This window comes from Bos indicus x Bos taurus, chromosome 8, assembly GCF_003369695.1.
Source record: "Bos indicus x Bos taurus breed Angus x Brahman F1 hybrid chromosome 8, Bos_hybrid_MaternalHap_v2.0, whole genome shotgun sequence".
NCBI lineage: Eukaryota > Metazoa > Chordata > Mammalia > Artiodactyla > Bovidae > Bos > Bos indicus x Bos taurus.
In genome coordinates, this window is record NC_040083.1 from 10,178,665 (window position 1) to 10,195,637 (window position 16,973).

General features: G+C 46.2%; 1 protein-coding gene across 3 annotated transcripts in view; it reads left to right on the forward strand.

Annotated features, from left to right (window-relative positions):
* The window catches only part of ZNF395 (zinc finger protein 395), a 48,768-nt gene that overhangs the window by 18,301 nt on the left and 13,494 nt on the right, over window positions 1-16,973 (forward strand). For all 3 annotated transcript variants that reach the window (XM_027549034.1, XM_027549036.1, XM_027549035.1), the window contains 2 exons: window positions 11,587-11,833; window positions 13,734-13,966. In XM_027549034.1, coding sequence (XP_027404835.1) covers window positions 11,587-11,833; window positions 13,734-13,966 — 480 coding nt within the window. The remainder of the gene's footprint in view (window positions 1-11,586; window positions 11,834-13,733; window positions 13,967-16,973) is intronic.

The following is a 16,973-nucleotide window of genomic DNA, read 5'->3' on the forward strand; positions in this document are numbered from 1 at the left end:
GCTGAATTTTTTTTTTTTTTGCCTTTTCCTGAAAGAAGCAGATTCTGATCCATTCATCTAATTGCACAGATCGCTGACTGTCACTCATGAGCATATGAAGTGCTTTAATAAACAAGAGCTGGGTGTGAGATGCAAGTGGAGCTCAGTGAGGCCTAAAGTTCTCTGAAAGAAGAGTCTGAAGCTGAGGCTCCTTTGTTATTCCGTTGAGTTTATGGGCAGGAACCTGGCACATATGTTTAGCACCAGCAGATTATTTTAGCTCACAGGTGCTGGGGTCCTGTGGTGCCCCTTTCCCTGGGTTTCCGGTGAGCTGGCGCTGCCCTGTGTGCTGGGTGGGTCTGCATGGGTGAACGCATGTCCAGATCCAGGCAGCTGGGATCTGGGACCAAGGTGTCGGATTTGGGAGGGTTGCTCACAGAGGCTGGTCACGCTGGTCACGCTCCGCCTCGGGGAGGCTTGGCAGTGGGCCTTGAACCACCCCGGGCAGGCCACCAAGATGGAGATTTTGGCCAGGGGCGGGGGAGGAGAGCAGACTTGGAACTGTGTGCTGAGAGCCAGGTGAGGGGCCAGTCACATGGGCCTTGCCTTGGGCTCAGGGCAGAGCTGGCCAGCTGGGTGTTGAGCTCAAAGCTGGGAGCCCTGGCGTTGGTTCCCCATGGCCAGCTGGCCTCTAGGTGGAATATGTTGAATTTCTCAGTTCCCCTGCTTGCCGAAATCAGTTCCGTTGTGATTTCAGTTAATTAGTAACTCACTCATGGTCAACTTTTTTTTTTAAGTATTTTATTATTTAAGTATTTTATTATTTTATAAGAAATAATATTATATAATATTATAATATATAATTATATATTATATGTTATTTATAAATAATGTATATAATACAAATATATAAAATATATAATATTATATTATTATATATTAATATTGGCTGTGTCTTGCAGCATGTGAGATCTTAGTTCCGTGACCAGGGATTGAACCCATGCCCTCTGCTGTGGAAGCGAGGAGTCTTAACCACTGGACCACAAGGGAAGTCCCCATGGCCAGCTTCTTGATTCCCTTTAGAGTTAGTAGCTGCATCACTGATTCTGGTTGAACACCCTTTCACAACCTCAGTTCCCAGGTGCCGGCTGGACTGTGGCTACTAAGCTGTCCGAGTGGCGGCCATGTCTGTTAGCTGCCCAGTGCCAGTCTGGGATCAGGCAGCAGAGGAGGGGACACATCTGTGGAGACCCTTCCGGATACTGGGAAGTGGCCTCAGTTTTCACGGTGAGGCAGGAAACTGAGGCTCTGAGGTGGTGGCTTGTTGCCAGACGTCACACCGGCCAGGGGCACGGGCTTGCCTGGAGCGCTTTTCCTGAAGCGGTGCCCTTGGCAGTGTGCCCAGACTCAGCTTCTCTGGTTCCATTTTGAGCGGCCGGTTTCAGTTACTCAGGTGTATCCAGCCTTTTTTTTCCCTCGGCCACAGAGCTCCTGGGGGATGGGAAGCATTCATGCGGCTCTTGGGGAAAATGCTCCAGTCCCAGGAGCGAAGGGTTGTCTCCCAGGAGAAGGTGCCAGAGTGACAGTGTGGGGGAACTGCCCCCATCCTGAAACAGGAAACTTGTACTGGGAAGCGGGGAGTCAGAGTGGAGGCAAAATTTAGATGAAAAATTGATCCGTGGAAGGACCTCCTTGATGATCCAGTGGTTAAGACTCCGAGCTCCCGATACAGGGGGCCAGGGTGCGATCCCTCCCCCCAAAAACAGTTGATCCGTGGAAGCGGGATATGGTCCTTCTGACCAGACACGTCTGTTCCCTTGGCCAGTCAGCCATTCTGGTCTTAAAACTAGTTCTGTTCGTTATCCAGCTCTTATTGCAAGCTCCTAAGTGTCATCGGCCACTAGAATGTTCTGTCATTCCAACAGCGCGTGTTCCTTGTCTCATTACCTGTAATTTCCAAGACTGCACTTTATTTTGTCCTGGCTTACGTTTGGCTCTGGTGGCTGCCGGGTGGGACTTGGATTCCGGAGGGGTATTGGGGCCCTTCCCTTCCCTGTTGCTCTTTTCTGCTTGCTGCTGCTAAGTCACTTCAGTCGTGTCCGACTCTGTGCGACCCCATAGACGGCAGGCCACCAGGCTCCCCCGTCCCTGGGATTCTCCAGGCAAGAACACGGGAGTGGGTTGCCATTTCCTCCAATGCATGAAAGTGAAAAGTGAAAGTGAAGTCGCTCAGTCATGTCTGACCCTCAGCGATCCCATGGACCACAGCCTTCCAGGCTCCTCCGTCCATGGGATTTTCCAGGCAAGAGTACTGGAGTGGGGTGCTATTTCTGCTTGGCTCATTCTTATTTGCGTGTGGTGCTTTCTCATCCATAAATTTGGCTCCCCTCTCCTGGCCCGGCCCCCAGACCAGGTGGCTCCTTTCTTGGGTACCTGCAACCCTGTGTGCTCTGATTGTCCACCCTGGGAGAGGGCTCCTGCCTTCTTATTACCTATTGATTTTGGCCAGGAAAGTCACCAGATGACTCTCACCTTCCCTACAACCCCCCTAGCACCACCTCCCCCCCCACCCCCAGTCTGTTTATTTAGGATTGCCAGGGTAGGTGATTATTCATTCAAATGACTGCTGAGTTCCACATGGTTTTTCTGCTTTAACCACTTCAGAGAAGAAATAGAGCCTGCACATCTCTGCCTTCAGAGAGGCAGGAACACAAGGGGCCCCTGTGTCTCGGGATCGGCATTTCAGGCATCACAGTCACATAGCTTCCCTTTCTGGGGTGTGCACCACTCAGGAACTTACCTAAGGGGCCCCATGTTGTTAGGCATTTTGTTTTTGAATTGTTATTTATTTAAAAAAAATATTTATTTATTCTGCCGTGCTGGGTCTTAGTTGCGGCAGGTGGGATCTAGTTCTCTGATGACCAGTGATCCAACCAGGGCCCCTTGCATTTGGGAGCTTGGAGTCTGAGCCGCTGGACCACCAGGAAAGTCCCTGTGAGGCATTTTAAATTCTTTCCTCTGTGCTTTAGATTTGGGAAGGTGGTTCTTATGTTGCCAGTTTTCCCTTTTCATAACTGTAAGTGCCTCTGATAGACTTCCCTGGTGACTCAGGGTAAAGAACTTGCCTACCAGTGCAGGAAATGCAGGAGACACTGGTTCAACCCCTGGGTCAGGAAGATCCCCTGGAGAAGGGTATGGCAACCCACTCCAGTATTCTTGCCTAGAGAAGCCCATGGACAGAGGAGCCTGGCGGGCTACGGTCCATGGCGTCACAAAGACTCATACACAGCTGAGCGACTGAGCATGCATACGCACAAGCACCTCTGATAGATCCCTTCTTCCCGGTGAAGCTCACACTTCCTTCCTCACAGCACTGTGAGGATCAGACGAGGCAACACGAAGGCCCCAGGGAACTCCAAAGCCCTTCCATCTGAGCCCCTGTCCTGCTGCAGGGTCTCCACTTGCAGGGAAGAGAGAACGAGTCCAGGGATGAGAGAACGAGTCCAGGGATGAACTAGGAAAAGCTGCAGACAGCCCAGCTGACTAGGCCAGCAAAGCAGTGGCCTTCTGAAGGAGCCTCAGTTTTCTCAGCTATAAAATTGGGATTAAATTGTCCCTCCGTGTTTCCTTGAGTTGCTGGGAGGCCCGGGAAAACAGGAAGCCCCCAGATGTGTGTATCAAAGTACGTGGAATCCCGAGTGCTATTCAGGCATTCATGGGTGGTTTGGGTTAATGTGCAGGAGGGAAGCTTTCTCTGCAAACCGCTGGAGGGAACTGTCAGTGCTCTGAGGCCGGTTCTCCCCGCCTCCTGCGTGCTGGCTCTGGGTAGAATGCCGAGTCAGCAGTCAGGCATCTCCCTGCCTCCTGCGGGAACTCACATAGTTTTGGTACGGCCGAATCAGGTTTAACCGCAGTACAGGCACCCACATGTACACACGTGCATGCGTGCCCCGTGCAGGTAGGAAAACAGCGCTGGCCCAGCCCTCCACCTCGCCTGGCATGTTTGTAGGTGTGCTTTTACTTATCCCTGCTTCCTTAAACAGCATGCTCTACCTGTTTTCAAGAACACCCTGCCTAAGTCCCCTACACACGAGCCTTCGAGATGCGAACTTTCAAAGATGCAAGTGTGTATTCTCATGTTTCGCCTCATAAATCGGTTCACGTGTCTGGCATGCCCTGTCACGTGCATGTGTCCTCTACAAGTGGTGGTAGTTTTGTGTACTTTACAGAGTGCAGTGTCTTTATTTGAACCCCAGGATGTCCAAAAGCAGGGCTTCGCAGGCGATGCTACTGGTAAAGAACCAGCCTGCCAATGCAAGAGACGTTAAGAGACTTGGGTTTGATCCCTGGGTCAGGAAGATGCCCTGGAGGAGGGCATGGCAGCCCACTGCAGTATTCTTGCCTGGAGAATCCCGTGGACAGAGGAGCCTAGCAGGCTACAGTCTATGGGGTTGCACAGAGTCTGACACGACTGCAGCGGTTTAGCACGCACACATCCGAAAGCAGGTGCAAGAGCAGCAGTGATGTACCTGGTACTGTTAAGTGCCAGCCGTTGTACTATACTAGTGACTTTTCGAGGTACTGTCAGATTACAAACAATTTTCTTTTTTTATGTGTGTTTGTTTTTTATGTACTATTTGTGTGAAAAATATCATAAACCTATCACAGTACAGTACTATATAACTGATTGTGTTAGCTGGATACCTAGGCTAACTTTGTTAGACTTATGAACATGTTGGACTTACTAACACTCTTTCAGAACTTGTTTGTATATAGGGGACTTACTGTACTTTCTTAGAACCAAGTCTAAACGCTAAAATGCTACCCTTACTTTTGACATCTGCCTATCATTTTAGGGTGAGTAGTAGGTCTTATTTCTTACATTATTTTTTTTAACTGTATTTTATTTTGAAAATGTTTATTTATTTTTGGCTGCACTGTGTCTTTGTTGCTACATAAGGGCTTCTCATTGAGGTGGCTTCTCATCGTGGCGCACAGGCTGTCGACCACGTGGGCTTTAGCAGTTGTGACTCATGGGCTTAGTTGCTCCATGGTGTGTGGAATCTTCCCAGACCAGGGATCGAACCCACATCTCCTGCATTGGCAGGTGGATTCTTAACCCCTGGAGCACCAGGGAAGTGCACAACATATTATTTTTTAATCTGGGGCTTTCCTTACCTATGGGAATAGCAACATCTGTTCAAAATAATGCATTTAATGGGATAAGCAGGGGCTTGCTGTCTTGGGGAGATGGAGTCCCTTGGAGCTTCAGGTCCCTGAGCCCTGTGTTTCATACAGAGTAGTGCATGCATGACAGCCGTGAATAAAGGACACTGCTGGTTTTGTAAGCAGATGAGGAGGTAGGTGTGAAGGAAGAGGAAGTACAGTTGTTCCTGGGCTGAACTGTGAAAACCCTTTCCTTCCCTGTGGGCAGCGCAAACAGAATGGTCTCTTTTACTTGACTAGAATGGCTCTTTTGCATTCACACCAACAAAAGTATTTGTGGATCGGAGTCATTTATTGTTTGCTGGAGAAAATTCAGTGTAACCAGATAAGGTGACCTGTTTCTGCAGCCTGTATGCTGGGATATGAAAATAGCACCGCTCTTTGGGGCCCTAATTTTCCCCTTCCATTTTGCTGTTACTTCTATTACTCAATGATGGGAAGGCTGGGCCCTCAGTTACAGGAGATCCTGTGGAGAAGATCCAGCCCTGAAGGGGAGATGGGCAGCCTTTAAGATCTCTGCCAGTCCTGATCGCCTAATTTTAATTTTACTAGCAGTCTAAACTGTTATACATTGAGACAGTATAATCCGGTTTTTAAAAACCTTCAGATGAAGACACGACTAAGATGACTTGAGAATCCAAATGGTCATCCTCTGAACAGCTGATTTAGAAATCTTGGCATTGAATCAATTACTAATATGCTCAATGCTATGATCTTAAGCTCATACCATGAAAAAACTAAAATGCACACTACACATTTAAAAAATGGTGTCATAGGGCCTGATGTGTAACTTGAGAGACCTAGATGTTTTAGCACAGGCCCTTGGCTACTCTTGGAGATTTTTCTGTCCAAAACCAGGCTGAGAAAAAGGTCCTCTGGGAAGAAATAATCAATATATGCTCAATGAAGTGAGGTGTTTTTTTTGTTGTTGTTGTTGTTTTTTTACTTTTCCTGGAGAAGGCACCCAGAAGAAAATAAAGCTTGAGAACCAGGTAGGATTTGGGCAGTGAGGACAAAGTATGACAACTTGCTTCTTTCTGCCAAGCAAGGTTCAGATGGTGAGGACCACAGACATATTTGCATATAATCATCAGTATGCTGTGGACGCATGCGGCATCTCTCAACAGAGATCATCCCTGGTCAAGGATTGCTGAAAAATGAATTGTTTGGGACCAATGAATTGTCCTATTCTCCACTGAATTCCATTAGGCAATAAAAGATGTGGTGTGCTGCAGCATTTTTGACCTTTACGTGAGCTTAGAATGTCACGTGGAAGGAAGACATTAAGTGAAAATGTTACAGATTTAAAAGAACATAATAGCAACACTGATAAAAGATTAAGAACAATATGCAAAATATTAGCCAAAGATCTAAAAACTCAAATCGTTGCTCTGTGCAGTGGTTACTCAGGGGAGATCATAAAACAGAAAGCTGAGGTTTAGTGGGGAATCTCAGCAGAGGAGTGACGCCCCTCACCTTGGTCCCCAAATTATTCATTAGAGAAGCAGCAGTCTTCCACGCTTTGGCATGTGAAAGTCTTACTCCAAGCCTCACCCTCTTTAATGACAAAAACAAACAGGAAAACAAAACAACCCCTCCCCCCCCCCAAAAAAAAAACCCCTTTGGTTGTGTAATGAATCAGTTTGACTCTATGACCTGTGTCCTGCAAGTGCTACTCAGTGATGTCATAGCTTGTTGCCATGGGAGGCTAAAGAGAGCAATCATTGTGCATGAGGGCATGCACACACACACGTGGATGTGCTGAGACGAGGGGTTGTCTGGCAACAGTCACATGTCAAATGGCAATTTGCAGCTTAGAACCACAGAGAGGGTTTGTTTTCTTCTTCTGTCTGTTCCAGTTATTAAACTGACGGCAGACGTCCTCATTAAGAGCTGTTAGCACGTCAGAAGATGTTTGCTGAGCTTGGAAAAGGGCTCACCGCTTTGGACATGGACCAAAATACATCTCCGGTAGCCAACCGCACCCTGGGGGCGGGGGACAGCAGAGGGCATGAGAAGCAAAGACAAGCAGGTTCTCTTAAAACTCTACATCAGCCAGGAAGTCTTTTTTAGCATGAGTTTATGTTTTAGTCAAGGACTTCCCTAACTCGAGAATGTAGCATTGTAAAGTTGGATTTGCCTACTTGTTGAAACACTGTCATTGTTACCCTGAAATAGATGTTTCTTGATTTCTCTTTATGGTACCAGAACTCTGTGGCAAGTTAGGGACTGACTGGCTTATATGGAACATCTATAGCTCTGAAGAAAGAAACTAATAGGGAAGTGAATAGAAAGTAGAGATCAGGGAAGGAAGATTTGAAGGGGGCAGTGGTTATACTGATAGAAACATACTGGGAGAGAGTTGGGACCCTCGATCTAAGGTATAAAGTGACAAGCAGTCCTGGAAAGCCCCTGGCAAATTCCATATTAACCTGGCACCTCTGCCTGTCTGCATGGCAGACCTTTGTACGTGTGTGCATGCTAAGTCAGTTCAGCCATATCTGACCCTTGGACTGTAGCCCGCCAGGCTCCTCTGTCCATGGGATTCTGCAGGCAATATTTCTCCGGAATGGGTTGCCACGCCCTCCTTCAGGGGATCTTCCCGACCTTAGGGATCAGACATGCTTCTCTTACTCTCCTGTATTGGCAGACGGATTCTTTACCACTAGTGCCTCCTGGGAAGCCTGGCACACCTCTGTAGGTGCTTGAGTTCATTTCTGAATTCCTGAAGGAATTCAGGAATTGAGGGATGGTGTTATCTCCCAAGCCGTGTTCCTGATTCAGTGCTGGTCAACACACTTGGCCATCCCACCCAGCCTACATTTAATCTAGAGTCATATTTTTTCACTTCCATGCTGTCAGTCCCCAGTGTAAATTTGGCTAAAATTTTCCTTAACTTTTGGGATTGATTCCGTATCTCTCTGCACCCTCACGAGGGCAATATGTGTATAAAGTTCTTCCCAAACCACTAAATGATTAACAATGACCTGGACTGTTAAACAAGATCAGAGGAAAGCATTGACCTTTATTTTGTAGGTAGGAAGCTAAGGTGCAAGTGGAAAAGGGATTTTCAAGGAAAGAAAAAAGCACAGGAGATGGATGCAGAAACTTGCAGGATTGGGAGCTGGGTTTTATTTGGTTTTGCTTTATTTTTTTCCTATCGAGGTTCACTGACTTAGGGGAAAAAATACCATGTAGGTCAGAAGCAACTTGAGTGTTTTCTTTTGAGACATCTCATACCTACTGGACTGATGGCAGTATCATGCCCTTTGACACCAACGAGGCAAGAGTTCAGTCCCTTGGGACTGCCTTTCATGGTTGTGTTGCCTTGGCAACCTAAGCTGGCAGTGGCTCAGTTTCCTCATCAGAAATAAAAGACCATATGTTTGTCTTAAGTTGTTCTGAGGATTAAATTAGATACAGTTTGTGAAAGCTCGTGCTATTGGGCATTTAATAAAGGCAGTTTCCCTTCCTTCTTTCTCTTCTGCTTTTAAAAATTAAGATTTGAGTGCACTATAAATAAAGCAAATCATAAAATGTATTTCAGGGTGGAATTCAGGCCAGTCAAAGGAGAAAGGCCAAAGAATGCATGTGGAAAGAAGCCGGAAGTGGGCATGTTCACCAGCTGTGCAAATCCAGCAGGCTTTGGAAGGTGCAGCTTCACAAACCAAATAAAAAGTGTTCTTTATGTTAAAAAAAAATAAAGACTTAGGAAAAAAAAAAAACATCATCAGAGACTGTGAGCCAAATATTTCAGGCTCCTTCTGAAGACTGGAAGCCCAGGAATTTTGGAAATACTACCCTTTCTTCATGTTCAGTGGTAGAAACCTCACATTTCCTGCTGTGGAAAGTGGGGGCGGCCACTGTGTTTTGTGTGTGTGGTTTTTTTTTTTTTGGTCAAGAGCAGGGTTATTTCTTTCTCTGGATGGTTGCTGCCATCTGACGTCTCTAAGTGGCACTCTGGCTTTGCTTTTAGCTCAGCGACATTAAACAGCGGGTTATGGGTATCCCTGGTGGCTCAGTGACAAAAAACCTGCCTACCAATGCAGGAGACTTGGGTTCCATCCCTGGGCCAGGAAGATCCCCTGGAAAAGGGAATGCAGTATTCTTGCCTAGGAAATCCCATGGACAGAGGAGCCTGATAGACTATTGTCCGTGGGATTACACAGATTTGGATGCAACTGAGTGACTAACTCTGTGTGTGTGTGTGTGTGTGTGTGTGTGTGTGTCTGTCTGTGTGTGGGCGCGTGCACGCGTGCGTGCACATGTGCGCCTGTGCACACATGTGTGTGTGTGTGCATGCGTGCACATGTGTGCTCAGTCACTCCGTCATGTCTGACTCTGCAACCTATGGACTGTAACCTGCTAGGCTCCTTTGTCCATAGGATTCTTCAGGCGAGTATACTGGAGTGGGTTGCCATTCGCTTCTCCAGGGGATCTTCCCAATCCAGGGATCCAACCTGTGACTCTTGCATTGGTACCACTAGTGCCACCTGGCAGTGCTTAAAGTGAGAGTTAGAGGTTCTTGTTTCTGGCTTGATGCATGAAGATGACTGAGTGGACGCTTTTTTTTGATAGTGGTGAAGAATTTACTCCTTATGTTTTTCTTCCTTTTGATGACATGCATAGTAAAGCTTTCCAATAGAGTGTTACTAAATATAAAGTCACTAGATACCTAGAGAGGAATTCTGGTAGGGTGGTCTGATTTTGACCTTTTTCTTACCTCTTCTTTGCTTTCTAGGGAATTCATGATAGAGATACCATACTCCCTGATTCTAGCCTGTGAAGCTCTGAGTAAAACATTTATAAAAATGTGCCAAACCCTTCTCCTCCATATTTGCAACTGTATTATTAGCAGACAGGCTGTGGAGCATGGGTGGGATTTCCCAAGAGCAACTGTGTTGACTGTTTTGATTCTCGGAGGCCCTAGAAGATTGACTTCCTCTTTTCTGGAATGGTATGGGCTCCTGAAGGTCAAGGGCTTACCCCTCAACCACCCCTGTCCTGGGGCTTATATACTGCCAGGTGGTTAGAACCCACCTCTCAGGCAGTAGGATTTTGACCAAAGGAGCATCAGCAAGCATCTCGTCTTGTCACCTTTCTAGCCCTTCCGCCATAAAATGCAGAGGACAGGGCTCTGGTTTCTGGAGTAGGATCCGTGGAGGGTGCGCTGACACCTCTGAGCAGGCAGAAATAATATATCGGTTTTTGGAGCAGCTCCTGCCCATCATGGGGTGACTGCAGAGGCCTGGAGTGGTCTTCCGAGGGTCCATGCAGGCCTATTGTCCTGCATTTCTATCAGCCCTGAACTCACAAGGGGGCAGTGTACAGGCAATTGGGAGGCAGTGAGAAAATCTGGGTTTGGAGTCAGGACACCAGATCCCATTTATCTGACACCAACAAGCTTTATCGCCACGAATAAGTCTCTTAAGCTCCCAGGGTTAGTTTCCTTAAGTGTAAAACAAGGAAAGTTACCATGGCTCATTTCTGTGGCTGTCTGCAGCTTTGAAGCCAGCTCAGTGTGGGATTCTGTGAGTATCTCACAGACACCCTCTTGTTCTAACTTAGTTGTTGTTCAGTTGCTAAGTCATGTCTGACTCTGTGACTCATGGGCTGTAGCCTGCCAGGCTCCTCTGTCCATGGGGATTCTCCAGGCAAGAATACTAGAGTGGGTTGCCATTTCCTTCTCCAGGAAATCTTTCCAGATCAGGGATCAAACACGTGTCTCCTGCATTGGCAGATGGATTTTTTTACCACTAGCCACCTGGGGAGACCCCTGCTCTGACTTCACACTATCTTAATAGGATCCTGACCTGGAAAGTGACCCTTGATGTGTATGCTGAGGTACTGCTAAGATGCTCACTGTGGGCAGAGAAGTTTCGGTAACACAACCCAAGGGTACAGCCATTAGGCATAATGGCTTTGTTAAAGGGATTTGTTAAATTAGCAGTGATGCAGCAGCCTAAGAAAACATAGCTGTGTCTCCCAAAAGAGTTTTTGTAGAATAACGTTTAATGATACAGTAAAGCCGACACAGGATAAGCGAAAATTCCCTGTTTACCAAGCCATGATCCTGTTTTTTGTAGAAATACAAGTATGTAAATGCTTGTGTAGAAGAAAGCCTGAAACTCTGTCCAGGAAACATGGGCGTTTCCCTGGGAAGTCTCTTCTTGAGTGATTTGTTTTTCTGCTTATCAGGATGTTCTCAATGTCCTACTCGAAACAGGTGTTCAGCTTTTGTAGAAAGAAAACCATTGTAAAAATTACTTTAAAATGTCTCATCTTTTTTCATGGACACTCATGGGCTCCGGCTGTGTGGGGGGCATCTTCCTGCTTCCCCGGATACCGGATAAAGGACCTGTGTCTCCGTTGTCTCCCCAGGAAAGGCAACAGCATGGCCAGCGTCCTGTCCCGGCGCCTCGGCAAGCGGTCCCTTCTGGGAGCCCGGGTGTTGGGACCACCTGGGGCTGCCCCACCCTCGGAGCCTCAGGCAGAGCTGCTGGAGGGGGCAGCTCCCCAGCCCTTTGTTGCCTCCAAGGATGCGTCCTGCCAGGAGCAGCCTAAGGAAGTCCTCAAGGCTCCGGGCACCTCAGGCCTCCAGCTGGTGGCCTTTCACCCCGGGCAGAAGGTAGGTTGATCCCCAAATAGACAAGTGTCCGCTGTCCCCATGCTGGGGTTCTGCAGTCCAGTGGTGTCCCACATGACAGGCCAGAAACTCTCTGGGCACTGACTTGAGTGCAGACCTTTTCCCTGCAGCCGTATGAGCCCCTTGGACAGCAGGCTTCCCAAGAGAATGAGCCATTGTTAGCAGATCTAGGGCTCCTTCATGACAGTTCTGGGCTCAAGCCTGCTCAGAACCTCAGTGCAGAGCATAGCCAGAGCTCAGTTTCTCTTAATCTGCCCCAGTTTACAACTTTACAAAAACAAGGGAAAGGAGCTCAGATTTATGAGAGAGAGAAAATTGCATCCCTCAGTCATGTATGGATTTGCAAGTTGGACCATAAAGAAGGCTGAGCGCCAAAGAATTGATGCCTTTGAATTGTGGTGCTGGAGAAGACTCTTGAGAGTCCCTTGGACAGTAAGGAGATTGAACCAGTCAATTCTAAAGGAATTCAACCCTTCATACTCATTGGAAGGACTGATGCTGAAGCTGAATTTCTAATACTTTGGCTATCTGATGTGAAGAGCCAACTCACTGGAAAAGACCCTGATGCTGGGAAAGACTGAGGGCAGGAGGAGAAGGGGACAACACAGGATAAGACGGCTGAATGGCATCACCGACTCAATGGACATGAGTTTGAGCAAACTCCAGGAGATGGTGAAGGACATGGGGTTGCGAAGAGTTGGACACAACTTAGCGACTGAACAACAACAACGAAGATTGCACCACTGAATTACCTTGAGACGTTTCAAGACGAAGGTGTCTGTTTCGTTGGAATGCCATTTGGATTCTCTTTTCCAGTCTGCTCCTCTGTGTTATCACCAGACCCCTTTGGCCTCGTGTTATCACTAGATCCAGATGAGTGGGCTTCTCTTTCATTGCCTTCCCAAGAGCTAAATAATAATAGAGGCTCTGCCTTCTGCCTCTCTTTCAAGACCTGTGTGGTGCAGACCTCTTTTCCCACAAGGTGGGGAACCTGCCAACTGCTAGGCACCTCTGAAAGCAGTAAGTCTGCATTTTCATCACTATCATCTTGCTCTCAGGTAGACTCAGGATTTTCTGAAGGGAAAAATGCAGGGTGTGAGCAATTCAAGGCAATAGTTGGGAACCAGCAGATATGTAGAACTTTAGAGGCAAGTTAGGTTAAGAACTCAAGAGGATGGATACAGATTCCAAATTCATTTGATTTGAAAATTTAATCCATTTACATTTATTTTTTTAATGATTATTAATACTTCATTTTATTAATTTTTTATTTTTTGGAGTTTTTATTCTTTCTATTTTTTTTTTAACTTTACAATGTTGTATTGGTTTTGCCGTATATCAAATGAATCCGCCAAATTCATTTACATTTAAAGTAATTAGTGATAGGTAAGGACTTGGTATTGCTATCTTGTTAATTTTTTCCTGTTTTATAATTCCTTTTTTCCTTTCTTCTCTTGTTGTCTTCCTTTGTGAGTTTTTTTTTTTTTTTCTGGTAGTCCTGTGCTTTGATTTCTTTATCTTTTGTGTGTCTACTAATTTCTTTGTGGTTACCATGAAGCTTACAGAAAACCTAAGTCTGTTTTAAGATGATAGCAACTTTAGTTGTATATAGACTCCAAGTTTAAAAAAAGAAGTCTCAGAAATTGATACTTTTGCTGTCTCCATCTAAAGAATTTATAAAGATTTGTTTCAGTGAGAACTGATCCACTTTGGCCGATCTGGATGTTCAGGTTGGAAGCAGGTACCCGGGAGCATCTGCATGAACTAATGATGAGTCAGAGAATGCAGTTTGTGGCAGATAGCTCCTGGGTCCCAGAACCTAGAGCACACGGAGTGAGAACTCCCAAGCGCTGACCACTGGTTGCTGTCTTTCTCTCTCCAGGTTTGTGTGTGGTACGGGGGTCAAGAGTCCACAGGACTGGTGGAGCGGCATAGTTGGGCAGAGGATAAGGTGACTGTCTGGCTGTTGGACCAGAAGTCACAGATCTGCTGCAAAGCGGAGGAGGTGTGGCTGGCCGAGCCACCGGGCCGCATCCCCCAGGTGCCACCTCCAGAGCAGGGAACCCAGGCGCCAGCCTACAGGCCTGTGTCCAGGAACATTGATGTCCCAAAGAGGTTTGTGTGGGAGAACCTTGGCTCTGAAAGATATGTGGGTGTTGACGGAGGGGCTTTGGGATGCCTTGGGTTGGGGAAGGAATGTAGAACTCCAGATGTTTGTCTACTGGTGAAGATACCAGTCGGATGAGATACAGTGAGAGGGTATCCTCTTGAAAAAAAACCTAGATGGGCATCTTTTCTTCCCCATAACTCTGTTATTGTTGTTTTAGTCGCACAGTCCTTGTCTGGCTATTTTGTGATTCCATGGACTGTAGCCCACCAGGCTCCTCTGTCTGTGGGATTCTCTGGGCAAGAATACTGGAGTGGGTTGCCATTTCCCTTCAGATCTTCCCAACCCAGGGACTGAACCTGAGTCTCCTGCATTAGCAGGTAGATTCTTTACCGCTGAGCCACCAGGGAAGCCCTGGTAACTCTGTTAAGCGTGATATATATAACTTCATCTGGCTGAGGGCTATTTTTTTCCCTTTCCTGCTTAAACTAAAATTAGTTCTTAGTTTTTCATGATGAGAGAGGAAAAAAAGTGGCTCAGATCAGGAGGCAGCAAACATGTCCAGAATGGGCCAGATAGTAAACATTATGTAGGCTTTGTGGGACACAAGGTCTGTGTCACAGCTACTCTGCTTGGCTGTGATCTTGAGAAATCAGCTGCAGACAGAACTTAAACAGGCAGGCATGTTGGGCTCCAATTAAAACTTAACTTATGGACACTCAAATTTCAATTTCATGTAATTTCCATGTGTCATATGTCAAGAAATAATATCCTTCTTTTGATTTGTAAAACCACTTAAAAACTGTTGAGTCAGGGACTTCCCTGGTGGTTCAGTGGTTCAGAATCCACCTGACAATGCAAGGGACACAGGTTCGATGCCTGGTCTGGGAGGATGCCACAGCTAAGCCTGGGAGCTACAGCTACTGAGCCCGAGTGCCCTGGAGCCCTCGCTCTGTAAGCAGAGAAGTCACTACAGTGAGAAGCCTGCACCCAACAAACAAGAGAGTAGCCCCTAGCTTGCTGTAACTAGAGAAAGCCCACACTCAGCGAGGAAGATCCAGCAAGGCCAAAAACAAACAAATAAGTAAACTTTTAAAAAGTTATGCCATTCTTAACTTTCAAACCAGGCAAAAACAGACAGTAGACTCAGTCAGGAGATTACAGAGCCCCAGCTAGATATTTAAAACCATTGATTTTGAATGAAAAATGTATACTCTGCTTTAGAAGTTTTAAAAAATTATTTTTATTATTATTTTTTTTTTGGTCCCACTGCACAGTATGTGGGATCTTAGTTCCCCAATCAGGGATTGAACCTCTGCCCCCTGCCCTGGAAGCGTGGAGTCTTAACCACTGGACTATTAGGAAAGTCCCTGTTTTAGAACTTTATGACATGAATTTTTCCTCTGAGAATACAAACTGTACTGTGTTAGTTGCTGTCATGTCTGACTCTGTGACCCCTTGGACTGTAGCCCACCAGGCTCCTCTGTCCATGGGGATTCTCCAGGCCAGAACACTGGGGTGGGTAGCCATTCCCTTCTCCAGCAAATCTTTCCAACCCAGGGATTGAACCTGGGTCTCCTACACTGCAGACAGATTCTTTACCGTCTGAGCCACCAGGGAAGCTCTATGTTATATACTCTGTGCACATTGATCTTTTCAGATTAAAAAAGAAAATCTGCTAGTGAGATTCTTCTATGCTGTGCTATGCTTAGTCACTCAGTTGTGTCTGACTCTGCAACTCCGTGGACTGTAGCCCACCAAGCTCCTCTGTCCATGGGATTCTCCAGGCAGGATGACTGGAGTGGGTTGCCATGCCGTCCTCCAGGGGATCTTCCCAACCCAGGGATCGAACCCAGGTCTCCTGTATTACAGGTGGATTCTTTACCATCTGAGCTACCAGGGAAGCCCTTGAGTTCTGAAGTGGGTAGAGAATCCCTTCTCCAGGGGATCTTCCTGACCCAGGAATCAGACTGGGGTTTCCTGCATTGCAGGCGGATTCTTTACCAGCTGAGCTACTAGGGAAGCCCCGAGATTCTTCTATACAGGATGTGTGAGCAGCTGAACTCCCCACCTCGCAATCTGTGTGTGTCTGTACATGTTACTATTATTGACGGTACGTTCTGTGTCTTGAGACCAGACCAGAGCAATAAATAACATTTGTGATTGTGAATTCAGTGGAACCCTGGCAAAGAATTTGTCTATAGAATAGATCTATAGAAATAAAAATACAGATAATTATTCAAAAAGGGGGCCGCTGACATGTATAATACATTACTAGTCTTGGTTTAGCTGCTTCATGTCGTATAATTTAGTGGATCTGAATTGTAACGAATAAATTGTATAATACAGTCCTTTGAAATAGAGGTGCCACCTGGAAATTTATTTCAGACTGACTTTTCATACTTTAACATTACCTTGTTGATGGCTTTCATTTTATTTTCAAATAGTGTAACTTTATATGGATTAAGAAAATTATGTGTAAAATTTCATAGATCTCTGCTGGATAAAGCATTGAGGTTTGTGGGGAGATTTATTTTAGTGTTTCTGAAGTTTTTTTGCTCATTGGCTTATGTGCCAGATTCTGTTGACATTCAGAAGCTATCATATTATCTCATCACTAATATTGAGGGGAGGGAAAGGGGGTTGGTGAGTGGAATTGTTCTTCCTTAAATGTAAATATAGAGATTTCCTGGTGGTCCAGTGGCTAAGACTTTGTTCCTAACTCAGGGGGCCTGAGTTTGATCCCTGGTCAGGGAACTAGATCCCAAATGCTACAGCTAAGATTGAAGATACTGTGTGCTGCCACTAAGACCCAGCACAGTCAAATACATTAAATAAGCAAATAAATATTAAAAAATTTAAATATAAAGCCAGAAAAGGAAGGTAATTATAGTGCTTTCAAATTCTAGCCAGGTGTCTTTTATACCCTTGCTTTATTTCATTGCTTGGGCATGTCTTCCTTTCCCTCAAATAAAATTCCTAGTTTTAAGCTGCAGAATGAGAGTTAGGAAATGA